At 40.3% G+C, this 17214-nt stretch overlaps 1 protein-coding gene across 3 annotated transcripts in view; it reads right to left on the bottom strand.

Moving 5' to 3' along the window:
• Positions 1-17214, bottom strand: part of LDB2 (LIM domain binding 2) — a 303189-nt gene that overhangs the window by 43535 nt on the left and 242440 nt on the right. For all 3 annotated transcript variants that reach the window (XM_084860351.1, XM_084860349.1, XM_084860348.1), the window contains exons 4-5: positions 9297-9419; positions 7249-7332 (exon numbers count right to left, since the gene is read on the bottom strand). In XM_084860351.1, coding sequence (XP_084716477.1) covers positions 7249-7332; positions 9297-9419 — 207 coding nt within the window. The remainder of the gene's footprint in view (positions 1-7248; positions 7333-9296; positions 9420-17214) is intronic.

Raw genomic sequence — 17214 nt, 5'->3', positions numbered from 1 at the left:
TGGGGGAGTTTTTTTTTTAATTCAACCACTGAAAACCCCACTGAAATGGTTTTGTGGGGAGAGGAGGGGAAGGGTTTAATATTTTGGGGTGTATGGAGCTTTTTATCCACCTATCCTGTTTTTTCCTTCTCTTCTTTTTAATTGTTCTTTTCTTTATTTGGCTGCTTCAACAGAGCAGTAGCTTTGCCAAAGCCACAGGCAAACCTGCTTGCTTAAAAATGTACAAAGAAAGACAAGAAATATTTAAAGAAAAGAGGTAAAATGAGGAAAGGAAAGGTAAGATGGCTCCTCCTGCCCACCAAAAGTGAATTCTTCCCCTCCCGCACCCAAACTGTCCATCCCCCTTCCCAAATTATTTCCCCCCTTCCCTTTCATTTTGCTTCAGATTATGGCCAAAGCACCACCCCAAATTAATCCAACTCCCCCAATGGAAACAAGGTTTACATACAGACATAATAAAACATTTTTAAAAATAGTAATTTCATATTTAAAAACCCATTACAAAAAGCTTATCAAAACTCAACAAACATCAAATAAATAGCTTTCACAGTATCTCAGTGGCTAAATAAATAAATAAATGGGGTTTACACCCAATCTGAAAGGCCATAAGGGAAGAGTAATTTCTGACATCAGTAGGGAAGTAATTCCGAAACACTGGGCCAATTGCAACAAAGGCCTTTCTCTTTGTGGTTGTTATGTTTAACCTCACAAAATGAGCTATGCAAGGCCTGACTAGCTCACTATAACTGACACAGGACCTCAGACATGGAGAGGCAGTCCCTAAGGTATGTCAGTTTCATACATGAAGGGCTTTAAAACAGAGCAAGTTTGTTCCCTGAGGTGAATGAAAAGAGCCCCCCTCCCCTGACTCCATAAAAACAGAAACCAACCAGATGGGCAGCTGAATCTTACTTCAATCCTGGCGACAGGGACAGCGCCCTCCACCACACCTTAGGGCTGCAGGCTAGTTCAAAGGGCATAGAGCAGGCTGCATGGCACACACAGCTTTGTCCTCCAACAACTCACTATCACTCCCTGCCTGCTGAGCTTTTGCTCTCTGAGGCAGCTGCCTCACTCCGCCTAATGGAAGGACCAGCCCTGCTTCAAAGGCAAGCACTGACACTTTGAATTAGGCCCAGGTAATTGCAAAGCCAGTTGACTAAATTATCATCTCCCAAGACCCATCAGGAGGTGAGCTACAGTCTTCTGCATGAGCTGTAGTTTCTAAGTCATGTTCAAGAGCAGCCCCATGAAAACTGTATTAAAGTAATCAATCCTAGAGTTTACAACTGCATATATAAGGCTGGTGAGATGCACTCTCTCCAAAAAGGGATGGAACTTGTACAGCTAATAAAAGGAATTCCTGACCACCTGGTAATTCAGGAATGGACAATGCTCCAGAGCACCCCAAAGCTCTGAACCTGGGTTGATTACTATCTCATTTATCACAGATATGACAACTCCAACAAGAATGCTTGGTTTACCCACAGGCATCACCTCCATCTTGTCTGGATTCAACTTCAGTTTGTTTAACCTCACTCACTCGCCCATAGCTTCCAGCAACTGGTTTGAGACCAAGACTGCTGTTCTTCAATGCTTCCTTAACCCCAAACCTCCGGATGATCTCTCCCTACAGGTTCGTATAGATATGAAACAACACTGGTGATAATACCAAACATACCAAGCAACATACACTTTGAGTGCAGCCCAGGCACCTGACGAGGTGTTGAAGACACTTTAAAAGAATATTGCACCTTATTTACATCCTAGTGGCTGTGAATACTCTTTTAGGTATTTTTAGTAGAAAAGCAGAGTGTACGTATTATAGAAATAAATAAATGCTGCTTAGTTTATTTCAGCATCCTAGGATTAAGGCAGGCAGGGCTTCCAGATCAAAGTATATGACTTCCATTGAGAACTTCTTATTTTAAGAATTAACCACAGTCCCAAATAAAAGTTTAAACACTCCCAAATAGAATTGCCCTGCATATAGTGTACAACACTGTGTTGTATCTGGCGAATGAAGGTTGTAGGCTACACTCGTTTAACAGCTCCCTATGGCAACCAAGGTTTATCTTCTATTGGTTTTGTGGTTGGCTGCTTTTGCTTCTGCATAACTGATATATTCTGGCTATCAGCAGAATTTTTCCTCAGGATTACGACCAACATGCAGTGGAAGAAAAATGGATGTCATTTATTTGCATAAGTTGCAAATCTTATTTAAAAATATATTAAACAGCATTAACAAGTTTAACCACCAAAAATGTTTAGATAAAATAACATGAAGCGCTGACTTTAAAAATCTGAACATTTTCCTTCTTCTAAGTGTACGGTTTTGTCTATTCCAATTCAAAATAATGCTCATTTCAAAATTCGTAACATGAAATAGTAGGGAAAATAGTAGATTCACTATTATCTTAACCCTATTTATCTGAACGTCCCCATTACTGGGTTCATTTGTTTCTTCCCTGTTTCTATAGCCCTATATAAATTATATTCAATTTATCTAAGCATCTGTTTATCCAGATGTGGAGTCCACGCCTGATCAGAGGGTGGGGATCTTCTTCCACACTGATGTCCATCATCATCTCATCCCCTAAATAGGGCTTCAGATCCTCTGGGACCTCTACTAGGTTCATATCTGGGACATTATCCAAGACCAAGAATGTGGCAGTGCCTTCCTTCTCCATGTATCTGATGCTCAGATCTACAAGACCTTATGCCATTATAAATCTGACAGTCTAAACAACTAGACTCTTTGTTGTTTTCACAGCAATAGAATAATGTACCTATCTCTCTGGAATCCCTTTGAGTCAGGGTCTGGTTTGCTGGTTGGGACCATGACAACAATAGGGCTTCACTCCCAAATACGTAAGAATGGCCATTTCATGAGAGACAAATGACCTATTCTCTGACTAGCAACTGATATTTTGTAAGAAATGATGGGAATCAACAGAGTGCTCATATTCTCTCACTGAGCTTCTTCTTCATGCAATGAGACTTATCATGAGAACAATTTCCAACAGTTTTGACAATGTTTGAAGAAGTCGTTTTAAAGGCTAAAGGATATTTTCTTGCATTCAGGATTCAAGTAAGCACTGGATCATCAAGATTGCTCATCTGGATAACAACAGACTTATCTGGGCCAAGACCCTAATATATAATTGCAAGAAAGCCTCCCAAAACTTATTTCACTATAGATATCTTAAATTATTGTCTTGAATCTGAAAGTCTGTTACTTTGCCTCTCCAGAAAAATCACCTTGCCAAAACTATACTAAAACATATCTTGCACATATCGTAGTCAACCATAACAAATTATAATTTACAAAAAGGCAAAGAAGATGGCAGTTTTCAAAATTATAAATGTCAAGAACACTATACTATATCATCATACTAGGCAGCTGACCCAGCTTTGCACGGGTTGGAATAGCCCTTAGTTTGATACAGCAAAGCCTTCAAGCTGAGCTATGCAGCTGCCAGGGCTGGACACATTGTGCCCGCCCCATCTGAGTTAAGCCACGCCCACTGGTACCCCTAGGCACAGCACTTGCCATGGGGTACCCCTATAGTCCACTGAGAGAGGGGTCTGTCCACTCCATTCCCCTGAGGGGGGCCGCCCCATAGCAGGAGGTAGGGGGCAGGCCTATAACTGTGTCCCTCTACTAATCTCTCTTGGCTTCGAACTGTGTGGATTGCAAAGCTGTGTGCCAGTTACGGAAGCCTGCCCCTAGTGGTTGAAGATGCTAGTGCAGGCTTCAACAACATGGAAACACTTAAATTAATTTAAATTAATGTGTTTAAAAAACAAAATAACCCTGAAGTGAACATTCCTAGGGTCCCCTTATTATACATGCCACATTTCAGCTGTCTAGCTTCCACAATCTTGGAGCTATGGTGATGACAGACAGACAGACAGACAGACGAACAGAGACACATCCTCTTTATGATTATAGATAATCACATGGTTAAAATGTATGGTTAAAATTTGCTCGCTGCAGTGCTGAATCATCATGCCAAGTTTGGTTGAAATTGATCAAATGGTATTAAAGCTACAAATCTTTAAAAATTTGGCTGCCATTTTGTTTCAAGAAAGCCGACATAAATTTGTTGGTGAAAGTCTGCTCCCTGCAGTGCTGTATCATGAGGTGAAGTTTGGCTGAAATCGATAAAATGGTATTGAAATAGGAAATCTTAAAAAGAATTAATTGGCTGCCATTTTGTTTCAAGATGGCAGATAAAATTTTCACTATGCCTAAAACCATCCCAGATAGAGGTAGAATAAATCCTAAAACTTTCATAACAATTGGATGCACGCTTTTCGACTCCATCGAGGACATACAAACCAACACTTCCTTTTATATGTATATAGAAGATTAAGATTATTGTGCCTATGTGTATGTATCTGTATTGTACCTATGTACATACACACACACACACACACACAGATATGTACATACACCACAATTCTTTATTTATTTTATCTACTCCTTAGCCACCTTTCAAGGCCATCGCTTTTTCAAGGTGGCTTACAGCATGTTTCAACATTATTTCACCACAAGCTTCTGTCAAACCTGTTCTCAGTTCATATTAATATTGAATATGTATCAATGAATGATGAATGTTTCACTGAGGCAGGAACTATATGTTTGATCTGGGTCTGGGAGCTCGGGTTCCTGACAAACAGTAGAAAAAGGGCAGGGAAGGAGAAGACTACATCTGCTGCCTCCCTCCTCATCCCCTCCCTCAGCTGCTTTACCCCACTAAGGCTGTGTTTGCTGTGGTTGAAAGAGGAACTGTAGAAATGGGAGGTAGGCAAAGGGTTAAGCACCTCTCCAAATTGCACTGCTCCCACTGCTATTTAGTTTTTCGAAAGTGTTCACATTTGCCACCAAACACCAGTCCTCAACTGGATAACGTTAGAGTTAAAGATGTCTCTACTCTATCTGGAAAACGTTTCTCCCACCCTTTTCCTAATTCTCATTTTCTCATTTAAATAGGGTATAGAAGGTGACCATGCAAAGCAACTGGAATCACATATGGTTTAATACTTCTCTGTGTAGCTGCACATGCTGCTAAAATTGTACCTTGCCTACTATAACTTCTGTTTACAATCTGTTTGGCATATATTAAGACTTTAGCTAATTTGCCACATTGTGTTTGTTTCACAGTATTCTGCACCTGCAGACAATTTGCATTTTAAACCTTACCATATGAACCAAAATTTACATTTCAGTATGTGCCTGGTGAAGCTACACAAGGAAACGCATTTAGTATACCAAGTAACAAACTTTGAATGCTCTTGAAGTAACAAACAACAATGGGAGCAGATACATTATTGAATCATGGGGCAGTATCCAATGCTGTCACAATGCTAGCGCTAATGATGCTGCACTAGCGTAAACCAGTGCTAGTACAATGTTGTCAGTGCTTGCTAGGCAAAGAGAAAAAGCAGTGATGAGCAGCTGAATTTTGGTGGTGTGGTTTGCTGAATTTTGGCAGTTGAATTTTTGCCTAGCAAACATTACTGGTGTTGTGTTAGCGCTGGTACTGTGACCGCATTGGATACTGCCCTATAAAAATATTACAGCCAAGGCAATGCAAGACTCAGGGAAGGGCTCCCAAAGGCAAAGATGGCTCTGGAATGGTACTGCTGCCTTGAGAACTGGAATTTGCCTCTAGTGATCCGATTCACACGTAATGACAACACAGAGTATAGGATGAATACAGATTGTCGTTGAATGGGGTTGCTGTTGTTGAATGAGGTTGTCATTACATGCAAACCATACACTATGGTTTAACTGTGGGTTGTTAGCCATGAACAACACAGAATTCACAGCCCAAGAACAAATCATGGGTTCTCTTCCTGGGTTGTTTGTGGTTAACAACCCATAGCTGAACCATAGTGCAGGTTTCGCATGTAACAACAACTCATGATTCAACAACAACTCATACTCAACCTATATACAACCCATACTCTGGGTTGTTACGTGTGAACCAGGCCAGTTATGTTCACAGATAACACTTAACCATGCTTAGTGTTATCTCATCTGAATAACTAACTTAATGTTACTTCATCTGAATAACTAAAAACTCATCTGAATAACAGAAGCAAGTCCCATTATGTTCAATGGGCTTACTCCCAGGATGAGAAATAAATGAAAGTGGCAAGAACGTTTGAGATCTTAACAAGTGCTAGGGGAAAAACCATGGATTATGCTAACCCTCGTTAACGGTTACACGCTCTTTGGCCTTCCACCAAGATCAGTAAGGTTGGCGGGCACTAGCAGTAGGGCCTTCTCACTGGTGGCTCCTGTCCTATAGAATTCCCTCCCAAGAGATGTATGGCTGGTGAAAAGGAAAGCTAGGTAAGGGAACTTGTTCCCTTGTTCATCTTGCTACATCTCCCCACCCCATTCTCTCTTGCTATCCTGTGCTGAACTTTAGATGCGTTCCTTGGACATGTTTTTATTGTCACTCTGTAAAGCACCATACACATTAATGTTCCAAACACAAAATAGCATAATCAGCTGCAACCAGTGAAGCTGTTACCTGACAGAGGCAAAGTGTGTTGCTGCTAACTGGCTGCACCTAGCAGTGGATGCTGATATCAGTGAGGGTGTCCAGCCAATCAGCAACTGCATGCTGCCAGTGTGCGAGCTGAAACATCTCCAACCTCCACTGCTGCTTCCAATAGTCAGAGGTAAGGGCAGGAATTCCCTTCTACCCTTGACTGCCTTGCAATGCTGGCTTATAATTCCCACAAGTGAACTGTTTCTCTGATGCTGTTAAAGATGATGATGATGGGACAGAAGGTCAAGAAGGTTGTGTGTGCATGTTTTGAATATAGTTTTGAAATCACCAGCCAGAACTTGGCCTGCAGGTCTCTCTATGCTTTATAATTATCTTCTAAAATGCAGTTTTGTTAACCAAGGAGGTATTTTCTCAGGGAAAGGTAACTGATAGTGAAGTTGATATTTTCACTCTCCTAGAATTCAAGAGTGTCTTCCTTCTGGCTTTCTATTCAGTGTTGTATCTACCTGGCCTAAAGAGACTCTAGAAGGGGAACATGTGTTTATGAAGCTAGGACCCAGCAGAAAGGATCCCAGGTTTGCAGGAAACCTGATTTATAAAATAAACAAACAAAAATTCTGGTGCTAGCAGTGACAAAACTCAGTCTTCAGGCTAAGGAAGAACTCGTGAGGCCTGTGACAGTAACCTTTTCAAAAATTACTCACACTAAGCTTACCCTGAGGTAGTTGAGGGTGAAGTTGGTCAGACCCATACGAGTGATGTTTTTGGACAGCTGCTCCAGCACCTGAGGGTCTTGTGCCTAGACCAAAAACAAAGAGACATATGATCATGTGAGAAATAAGCACAATAGTACAATTATAATTCAAGGGCATTTTAAAAAAATGACCATCTTATCCATAAGCACGCTGCCTATTTATAAAAAGCATCAGAGATTTTGTACTGAACATTAGATACTGAGGGAAAGAGAAAGCAATGCCCATTTTATTCCAACTGTTGTACTGATAATGATAATACCAAGCTGTTTTATCACAGTTTAGAATAGTTATTATCTCAGGAACCCTTACAATAGCCCTGTAAAGCAGACTAGCATTATTGTCTCTATCTTGCAGGAAAGGGGATGAGGCTGAGGATAGTGTTCATCACTATTAATCGGTTCACTGTAGGCAAGATTTTAACTAGGTATATCCTAGATCACAGCTCACTACATTGCAGTAGAAGACTGTGGATCTGAATTCTGTTTGGGGGAATTATTTCCATGGTCTTCAAGGCTTTCCTGCATCACAATAACACAGCAACTAAGTGAAATTTAAACCAATGGAAAATATATATTTTAAAAAATAGTCCAGCCTTACAAATTGCCAAGGAAAAAAGGAAAAAAAGAATTCTCTAAGTAATATGTTTACAAGAAAAATAAAACATGTGGGGCCCATCAGGATGCCAGGTTTCATGCTACTGATTTAGCATGGCAGCACCAAACTGGAAGCGTGGTAAAGAATCCTGAAGAGAAGCAGGAACTATTTCCTCCACTTACAGTGCAATCCTATGTACGACTATTGTGGAGTAGGTCCCATGGAGTTTATGGTGCTTGCTCCTGAGTGTGTATGGGACTGCAGCCTTAGACAGCAGAAAGGCAATCATGCATATTGCCCTGTTGATACTGATATTGATCCCGTTTGGTTCTTAGGAGCGCTAGGGGTTGGGTGACGGTTGGGATAATACAAAAACTCTGGTGTGTACTGCAGGGCTCAGAAGTAAATTCAGTGCTCTTCCAAACTGTTTTTGTCATGTGCTAATGTACCCTTACAGTTAATTATGTATATATATTTAAGTATTTATATACTGCTCTTTCATGCTGATGTCCCTCACAAAGTGGTTCACAATAAAAATAAAAAACAATTCCACATATAAAAAATATAATACAAATCTAACACCATCCAATATAAGACCAGTTTAGTAAAACATAAAAACAGCAGCTGTTTAAAAATGTCCAGACGAACAACTTTATTAAAAGCAGACCAGAACAGGCAATTATTCAAGGTCCATATAAAAGTAACCAGTGAGGGAGCTAAACATATATCCTGTGGGAGGAAATTCCAGAGGGAATTCCATGGAGCTACGGCTGAAAAGTCCCTGTCTCTTGTACCCACCAACCTAATAGATCTTAATGGTGGGTGTGTGAGCAGGGCCTCTGTAGCCGATCTCACAGCTTGGGCAGGTTCATATAGGTGTAGGCGGTCCTTCAAATAACCTTGTCCCAAACTCTTTCGGGCTTTAAAGGCTTTAGGGCTTTAATTCACAGACATCTCATAGGCCTACCTAGATTAAACTAGTAATTCCCAAACTGTATGCTGAGGCACATCTCTGTTCCACAAGAGTATGCTATGAAAAATAACTAAAATAATTCAAGGGTTCTGTGAACCCAGAATACTGGCTCACAGAGAGGGCTGCACACTGTATCTCTGCCTGACTCTTACTCTAACACACTCTAAACAGAAATCTTTGTGGGTTTAAGAGTGAACTGTGCCTCCAGTTTTAATTCAGAAAAGTATGCCTCACCTATCTGGGAGACAGTGGCTTAAATATTTACATCCATGTATTCTTATGCAGTATTGGAGTAATGTCCATGCCACACCAGTATGACACCATGGTTTAGGATGTTTCACAACCATAAAATATACTTGCTGGAGCAGCAAATCATGGGTTTGGGACATTACAGTCAATATTTTCTGGAATTAAAAAAAACAATTCTGGCTGATTACTTACATGCATGGCTAAAATACTGCGAGGGACTAACTCTCTGTATTGTCTAATGGTAAAGTGCCATGTTTTTATTCTCATAAGGTCATCAAAGGTAAATTCCAAGATAAGACGTCCTTCTGTGCACACCTAGAAGCAGAAATAAAGAAAAAGAAGAGAAAATAAAGAAATTCCTCTGAGAAACCTTTATAAAATGTAAAAGAATAATAATGCTAAGCAAACTTTTTAAAAATGCCAATATACTTTGTTGCTCAGCGTTACTGGGGCAATTGTGTCCCCTCGTGAAGAAAGGAATTAAGGAAAGCAATTCAATAGGCAGTAGTTGATCAGACTGTAGATTTTATAGCTCTGTGGGTTCTAAATCCTATTTATCACATCTCTAAAAATCGCTACTAAGTAACAGAACTAATTGGCTTTCAATTTCAGTTTGATCTGCAGATACCTAGCTGCTGAACTAGGCAATCCTGTATTATTCATGTAATAGACTGGACTATAAAGGTTCTATTTGTTCCAATTAGTTATTAAGTTTGCTTTGGCACATTCACATCCAGTAGACATTCATCTCGCTTTTTATTCATTTTTACATAGTTACACTTTAATCCCTCCCCTTCTATTTCCTGTTTTTGTTTTATTTCCCATTTTCCCCCTTTCAGAGCTTTACCCCAGTCTCCTCCAAGTGTCCAAATAGCATATATCTGGGCCCAGTACAAACTTGTAACAAGCACTGACCCCAGCCCAATCACTTCTCTGGTTTGAAAAAATGTGAGAATTGATTTCCTTTATTTTTAGCCCTCTTTGTATAAACTCTTTACATTCCTGACTGATTTGTATTTATAGTAGAGATCCCAGTGAAACTGTCTAGACACAGACTTGGACATGAGCTTCAGGGGCTTATAATACTCAATTCATAGAACAGGTGAGCATCATGGGGGCCCTGAATTCTTCTCTGACCTTGATTAAAATCCAAGCTGGAAAAGAATTTACAATGCACCAGAATGATAGTCTGTTTATAGATCAGATGTCTCATACCTAGACATATTGTAAGATGGAAGACTCACTGATGATTGAAGATAATGAGTTAAAAAAGAGTCTGCAGAGACCAGTGGCTGTAACAAAGGGCTGATGGGCCCACTTTGCAAGTGGTAGGGGACTTTCATCCTCTACCTAGCACTGCCTTTTCAAAGTGGTTCTAGAATGTGAAGATGTTTAAAAACATTACTAATTACTATAAGTCTATCTAGCTTGTACGGAGTAGGGTAAAAAATCTATACTAAAGGGTTATTTTTTTTTTAAAGTAATGATCTTGGTGAAGCTTCTGGCAGTGATTGGCCCTAATGTCACATAATGATGGGGCAAACAGAAGGGCTTCTGACTACTATTGGCTAAGCTACTCAAGTACTGTAGAAGGGCAGTGTAGGTAGAAGTCGCTCTGGAAGGAGGGGTAGAAAACAGATGGGCCAAGGAGCGTGTGGGTTACGGGCCTGGGAAGCAGTGAGCTAGAAAGCAAATGGCTGGGAAAGGGTGTGCTCTAAAGTAATGAAGGAGATGGGTGGAGGGTGGTAGGAAGAGGCAGAGAGCAGAAAGAAAGCTGACAGAGAGAATGGGCAGATAGGGAGCCACACATGGTCAAGAGCTGCAGAGACGAAAAAAGTTGATGTTTCATATAATTTGAAAATTAACTAAAGTCATAACAAATCTTTGGCCACAGGACTCTAGAACTGATTTTTAAAATTTTATAATAGGTAGGAAGCTGTAGCTACTCATATAGTCATTCTCTGTGTCACGCCCATATGCAAATACCTGCTTATTATGGCTACTTTTGAAGAATGCAATTACTCTCTTTGGACAGGAGACAGTGTTCTTCTCACTGACAGATCTTGAATTATCTTAAACAACTGACCCTCTTCCACACCAGTATTGATCACTGCAAGTGAGTCCACATTTTAAAAGAATCTTAAGAGTATTTCCAACAAATATTTGGGTTTGGGTCATGAAACCACTTGGAGAAGTAAGAGCCACTTTTGTGGGGCAGTCAATGAGATTCTATCTCTGTGAGATTCTATCTCTGTGTATATGTCCAGACTTGGTACAAAGATGAAGGATTGTGAAGTCTCAGGATCTAATTTGAAGTTTCAGAATTTTAGCTCGAGGACAAGGAGTAAAATCTGATGGTCGGAGGACAGCTAAAAGGGCAAGCTATTTTCTGCCTGGCTTGAGGAGTTTTCCTATTAGCTCTGTCCTCATGTTCATAAAGCTCCACCCCTGACCTTTAAGGCACCCAGGTTCTGCCTTCTGACCCACTAGGTTCCACCTAATGACCCATGAGGCACCAACCTTTAGTTCCAAGACTCTGCCCCTTGAATGTCAGGGGAATGGGCAACTCTACACAGATGGTTAGCGTGACCAGTTGCAAAGTAGCACAGGTCTCCCACATCTTTAAAAATTAGGGCCCAGGGTGAAAAAAGCTGCATTTGCTTAAATTTCCACTTGTTCTCAATTATTAAACTTACACTGGCCTTATACAACTTTGTATCTTGTCAAACTACCACTGGTTTTGTTAAGGTGTTCTCTGCTAAACTTAAGGATGGTGATGAAATACAATTAAAAAGGTGTCCCCAACCAGTCGTGTCTGACTCTAGGGTGCGGTGCTCATCCCCGTTTCTAAGCCGAAGAGCCGGCGCTGTCCGAAGACGCTTCCGTGGTCATGTGGCCGGCATGACTGAACACCGAGGTGCACGGAACGCTGTTACCTTTCCCGCCAAGGCGGTACCTATTTATCTACTTGCAATTTCTTGCTTTCGAACTGCTAGGTTGGCAGAAGCTGGGACTGAAGACGGGAGCTCACTCCGTCACGCAGCACTCGGGTCTTGAACTGCTGACCTGCCGACCTTCCAGTCTGCAGTTCAGCGTCTTAATCACTAAGCCACCGCGGCCCAAAGGACAATAAATTGGTTGCTCTCAGAAATCCGCACAAATCTGCTTCTGGAAACTATGATGGAAAAGTAATGATGCAACAGCAAGAAGCACAAATAGATCTCTAAACAGCTAAGAACAATTATCAGTGGCTGAAATCTAAGTGCTCTGGATTACATCTTTTGTTGATTTGACAAAAAAGTCTGTATGAAAAAACACCACAAGATGCTGTAACTCCTGCATCCACTGAGCATTCTAACTACGTTAGATTAGAAGAACCAGCATGGCTTCTGTCAAGGGAACCAGCATGGCTTTTGTTAAGGGAACTCCAACCTCACCAACCTTTTGGGGTTCTTTGAGAGCGTCAACAAGCATGTATATGGATGGGGGCAATCCAGTAGTTATTATCTACTTGGAGTTTCAAAAATGCTCTCACCAAAGGCTCTTGGGTAATGACTGAATAATTATGGTAACTAGTTAAAAGAACAGGAGGCAGAGTAAAGGTAAATGAGATTCCATGTAAGTAGTGTAAAGTGATGTATGCTGGGTAAAAAAATCAAAACGTCACATATTGTGTTTTATGAATTATTGTAAACCACCCTGGAAATCTTTAATTGAAGAGGGTTGTAGAAATATATAGAAAAATTTAAAGAAATGGGGTCTCAACTGGATCTGACTAACCAGACAAGAGATCTTGAGATCTCAGTAGATCTCAGTGAAAATGTCTGTTCAGTATGAAGCTACAGTGAAAAAGGCATTCAGTGTTAGGAATTACAAAGAAAATAATTAAAACAAGACAGCACATATATCATTATATAAATCTATGATGCAGTCACATTTTGAAATGCTGTGTTGAGTTCTGGTTGCCGCATATTGAAATGTACAAGGTATAGAAAGGGGCGTTTAACTGATTAAAGGGTTAGAGTACCTTCCCAACATGGAAAATCTAAAGCATTTCAGGCCTTTTTAGTTTATAGGGTGGCAACAAAATAGAAGTTTATACAATTTGGAATGGGTGTGAAGAAAACGGATAGCAACAATTTTCTCCCTCATAACCCTAGAACTCAGGGTCACACTATGTAATTGATTGGCAGTAGATTCAAAAGTCAAAAGTACTTCTTCATATCACACAAACTTCATTGCCACAAGGTGGCTTTTATATGGATATTAGACAAATCCATGGAGGATAGTTCAATCAATACCTCTTAGCCATGAAATGATAGCTAACCAGAAGCCCCAGGTTCAGAGGCAGTAGACCTCTGAGCACCAGTTTCTGGGAAGCAAACAGGGGAGGATGATTGCCTGTATGGCCTCTTATGGTTTCCCAGGAGCATCTGTTTGGCCACTGTGAGAAACAGGACTAGGATCCGCAGGTCCCTTCTTTCCTTAGGAAAAGATTATCTCACATGGTTTCACATCAAACATTTAGATGGAAAATTTACGACCACAGTTTATGCTAGGAATTCCTACAATAAATGTAAACTGCTCCTGCATGCCCTTTGAAGAGATGGCGATTGGAATGAAAATGCAGTATTCTGGCATTAAATAACTGGAATACCTACTCTGATAGAGAAGCTTACAACTGGCAATTATGGGGTACTAGGTTTGTATACAACTAGGGTTGTATCCAATGGTGGCTTTGTGCTAGTGGAAAGCACTTCTGTTTGCACATGAGGAAGCACTCAATTTTTGCCAATACCCCCACCTACTGCAGCCATCCCAAAAGCTGTTCTTGAAGGTTGCGTAACCTCTGGACCAGTATGGGATATCACACGGAGGGCTGTAGTGGGTAAGAGGGATCAACAAATATCACATACCTCTCCCTGTGCAAGTGAAAACACTTTCACTTTTCCAATTGCACAAAGCCACCACTTGATACAGCCTATAATATTGACATATCCTCTTCTTTGCTTTTGTCCTTTAATGATGACCAATCCTGCATTTGTTTATTGCCTGATGTTATGATGTGTAGTTTCTGTTTAGAAGTAACATGGCTGATCTCTTTTCAATTTGAAACCCATTAACATATAATTTTAAACAACAGATCTCATGTGGTCAGAGACTTTGGTTAAACCTAACAGGTTTTTGAAAAATGTACTTAAGTTATACATACACATTTCTCTCCGCTGTAGCTGACAGCTTGTTTACATCAGTCTTCCTTTTAACCTCCATTGGACTAGTTTCTCTTATCATTTTTAATCAGACAAGAAATTTCACAGACTCATATATTCACACACAATTAACTTATGGCATTTGTTAGCACTAGATGTGGTGATGGCCACTTAGCTTAGGTGGCTTTCTAAAAGGATTAGGAATTCATGAAGGAAAAGTTCTACCACAATAGTGAAAGTGAACCTCCATTTCCAGATTCTTTCTTTGAGAAGTACATAGTGGTCAGTGCTGGGGCCCAGTACTACCCCACCAACCATACTAGCAGCTTTAAAAGTGGGGGCAGTGGGGAGGAGAGGCTCTGGCATCCCTACATTAAAATCAATAGCTGGATCATGCCCATTTCTGGTAAGACAATTTTAAAGAGATGACAGATATGAACTAGAACAATCCACAGATCATAATAGCTAACAAACATACTATTTAAAGACATTTAACTTTCTAATTTATAGAAAAACCAAACTATTTCTTTCAAATCAATTAAGATAAAATCTTATTTGAAGCTGGCCTCCTCCCCCTCCCTCAAGCTGCCTTTCCCATAAAATCCAAAATGAAAAGGTCTCCAATTAAGAAAACATTTTCTGTTGTGCTGAATTCATGTTACCGTACTGTGAGCTCTGACATTTTGTTTCTGTGGTAACCAAAATCAGCTGATTAGTTGGCATGGCAACAGAAAAGATGTAATCCCGGCAGACACACTCTAATCAATGCCCCCAGCACAGATGGTCTCTGGAGGATCAACAAGAAAGAGGCTGGCAGGCATTCAGGAGATCACGTGGCAACTCTAGACTAGGCCAGGGGGGAAAAAAGAAAGAAAACTAAAAAAAGAACATTTCTCAAACTAACCAGTAGCTTTTTAACCCTTTCCTTGTCTTGATTCATTGTCAAATACTCTGCAACTTGCACCAGTGGGGAAAAAAATAGCCTCATTTCAGCTTATTTTTTATTGCACAAAATGTAAATCTTACAAAGTAATAAATTCTTCTCTGACCTTCAGTTTTTATTGCTGAGAGTTTCTCATCTCTGCCAAAAATCCTTACTTGATATATGGTTTGTATAAATGCATAAAACTAATGTGTTTCTTTAGTTTTTATAAGGTAAAGGAACATACATGATCCTTGGTGTTGTGTCCAGGACTGAGACATGCACTGTTGAATGCACAGGAGGAAAAGTATATTTTAGCCATGCACACAGGCTATTATAACAATTTTAACAGGAACTAATCTCTATAAAGAATATTTATGTGAAGCTGTAAGAAAATACAGGAATTACTAATATTAAATGAAATCATTTCTGCACTCTGTCAAATGTGTAGCTCAAGTAAAGCTTGAAAGAGGCAATGGTTTTCCAAGAGGGATACAGGGATCACTGTTCATAGTGTGGATACTCATTTCACTTTTGCCTCTAGTAAAAAGACTTTGCAGGGTTTATTGTTTTAGAAGCCTGCAAACCCTGTTTGACCAGAACTAACAGCGGGGCATAAGAAATGTTGTGTACACCGTGGAAAGCACTGAGAAAGGAATGGAAATTGTGGACAAATTCTATGAATGATTTTACACCCCTGAAAAGACAACCCATTGCAAATCTTTCCAGGGGCCTTGAAAGGGCATACAAAACAGGGATTGTTAGCACAGTTACCTTGGCAACAGGAACACATTCACTTTTTCCTAACACCCATTCTGACTTAGGGCAGATGACTGACTTTGTTTGCCCTCAGTGATGTCATCATATCCAATTGCATATGTAGTGTCCTGACACCAACACAACACCGAATGCATGGAGGGGAATGGGATTGTGCCTGTCAGCCCAATGCCTGACATCTGTGCGCCTCCAGCCTCTGCCTGTTGGCTGGAAGGTGAGAATAGTCCCTGTACCCACAAAGGGCCTGTTCTCACCTTCTGACCAATGAGCAGAGGTTAGGGGCATGGCCAGCTGGCATGAACCTGCTCCATTCTACATATGTGGTGGAACATGAGAATAAGGCTTACATGATCTGTTAGTTGGGACTGTGTAGTGAAGAAGAAAGAAGTCCTAAAATTAGCGCTGAACGCAGCATTTCAGGGCTGCAAATAGAAGAAAAGATCCCAAAGGCACAGAAGTAGAGTTTCTTTCCATACCCCTCAAAAAGCCAGTTTTGACCTTGAATGTACCAGAGAATCTGAATGAAAATGTCACACAGCTATAGGAGCCATGTTTCTTTTTAAAACCACTTTCAACTCTCTTAAAACCCATTGCCTATCTCCAACCATAGAACAATAGAATTTGGATTGTTTTATGAAGGCAGCCATGGGCAGCTCCCATTCATTTCAATGTTGCTTGAGAACTTCCCAGCCACTTGTGGTCCTGGCCTTTCACCACTAGAGGTCTGGTGGGGTGTGGTCTGCACAGGGGAAATGTAAAAAAAACACCCACACTAACACAAGTTGAAACTATGGCTGATCTTATTTTCATAAATGCCATGAAATCTAACACGATGTCCTTCCCTACAGGGAAGTTGCTAAGATCAACTACAGCAATTTCCTAAACACTTTGGATTAGAAAGACTTACTTTAGTTCACCAAATGTCCAATTTAATTTGGTAGCTATTTCCTAAAGGAAAGACAATATGCTGACCCATTAAATATAAGTATATCATTGTTTTATTATCTTTTTTTTAATTAGTTAGGTGCATTCTTTGCTCCCACCGGGAACACAGAAAGCAACGGAGAAAGCAAGAATTTTAGGTACTACACTAAGAACTGTAACAAAAATCATCATAGCTATAACACAGACAAAATATACTAAAACACAAAAGAATAATTAAGAAAATTATAATATCACCCTATCAGAAACCAGAAAAAGT

This window comes from Heloderma suspectum, chromosome 5 (genome assembly GCF_057233095.1).
Source record: "Heloderma suspectum isolate Gila_16-S chromosome 5, 16-S_ref, whole genome shotgun sequence".
NCBI classification, from domain to species: Eukaryota; Metazoa; Chordata; class Lepidosauria; order Squamata; family Helodermatidae; genus Heloderma; species Heloderma suspectum.
This window is presented reverse-complemented; position numbering and strand designations above follow the sequence as displayed.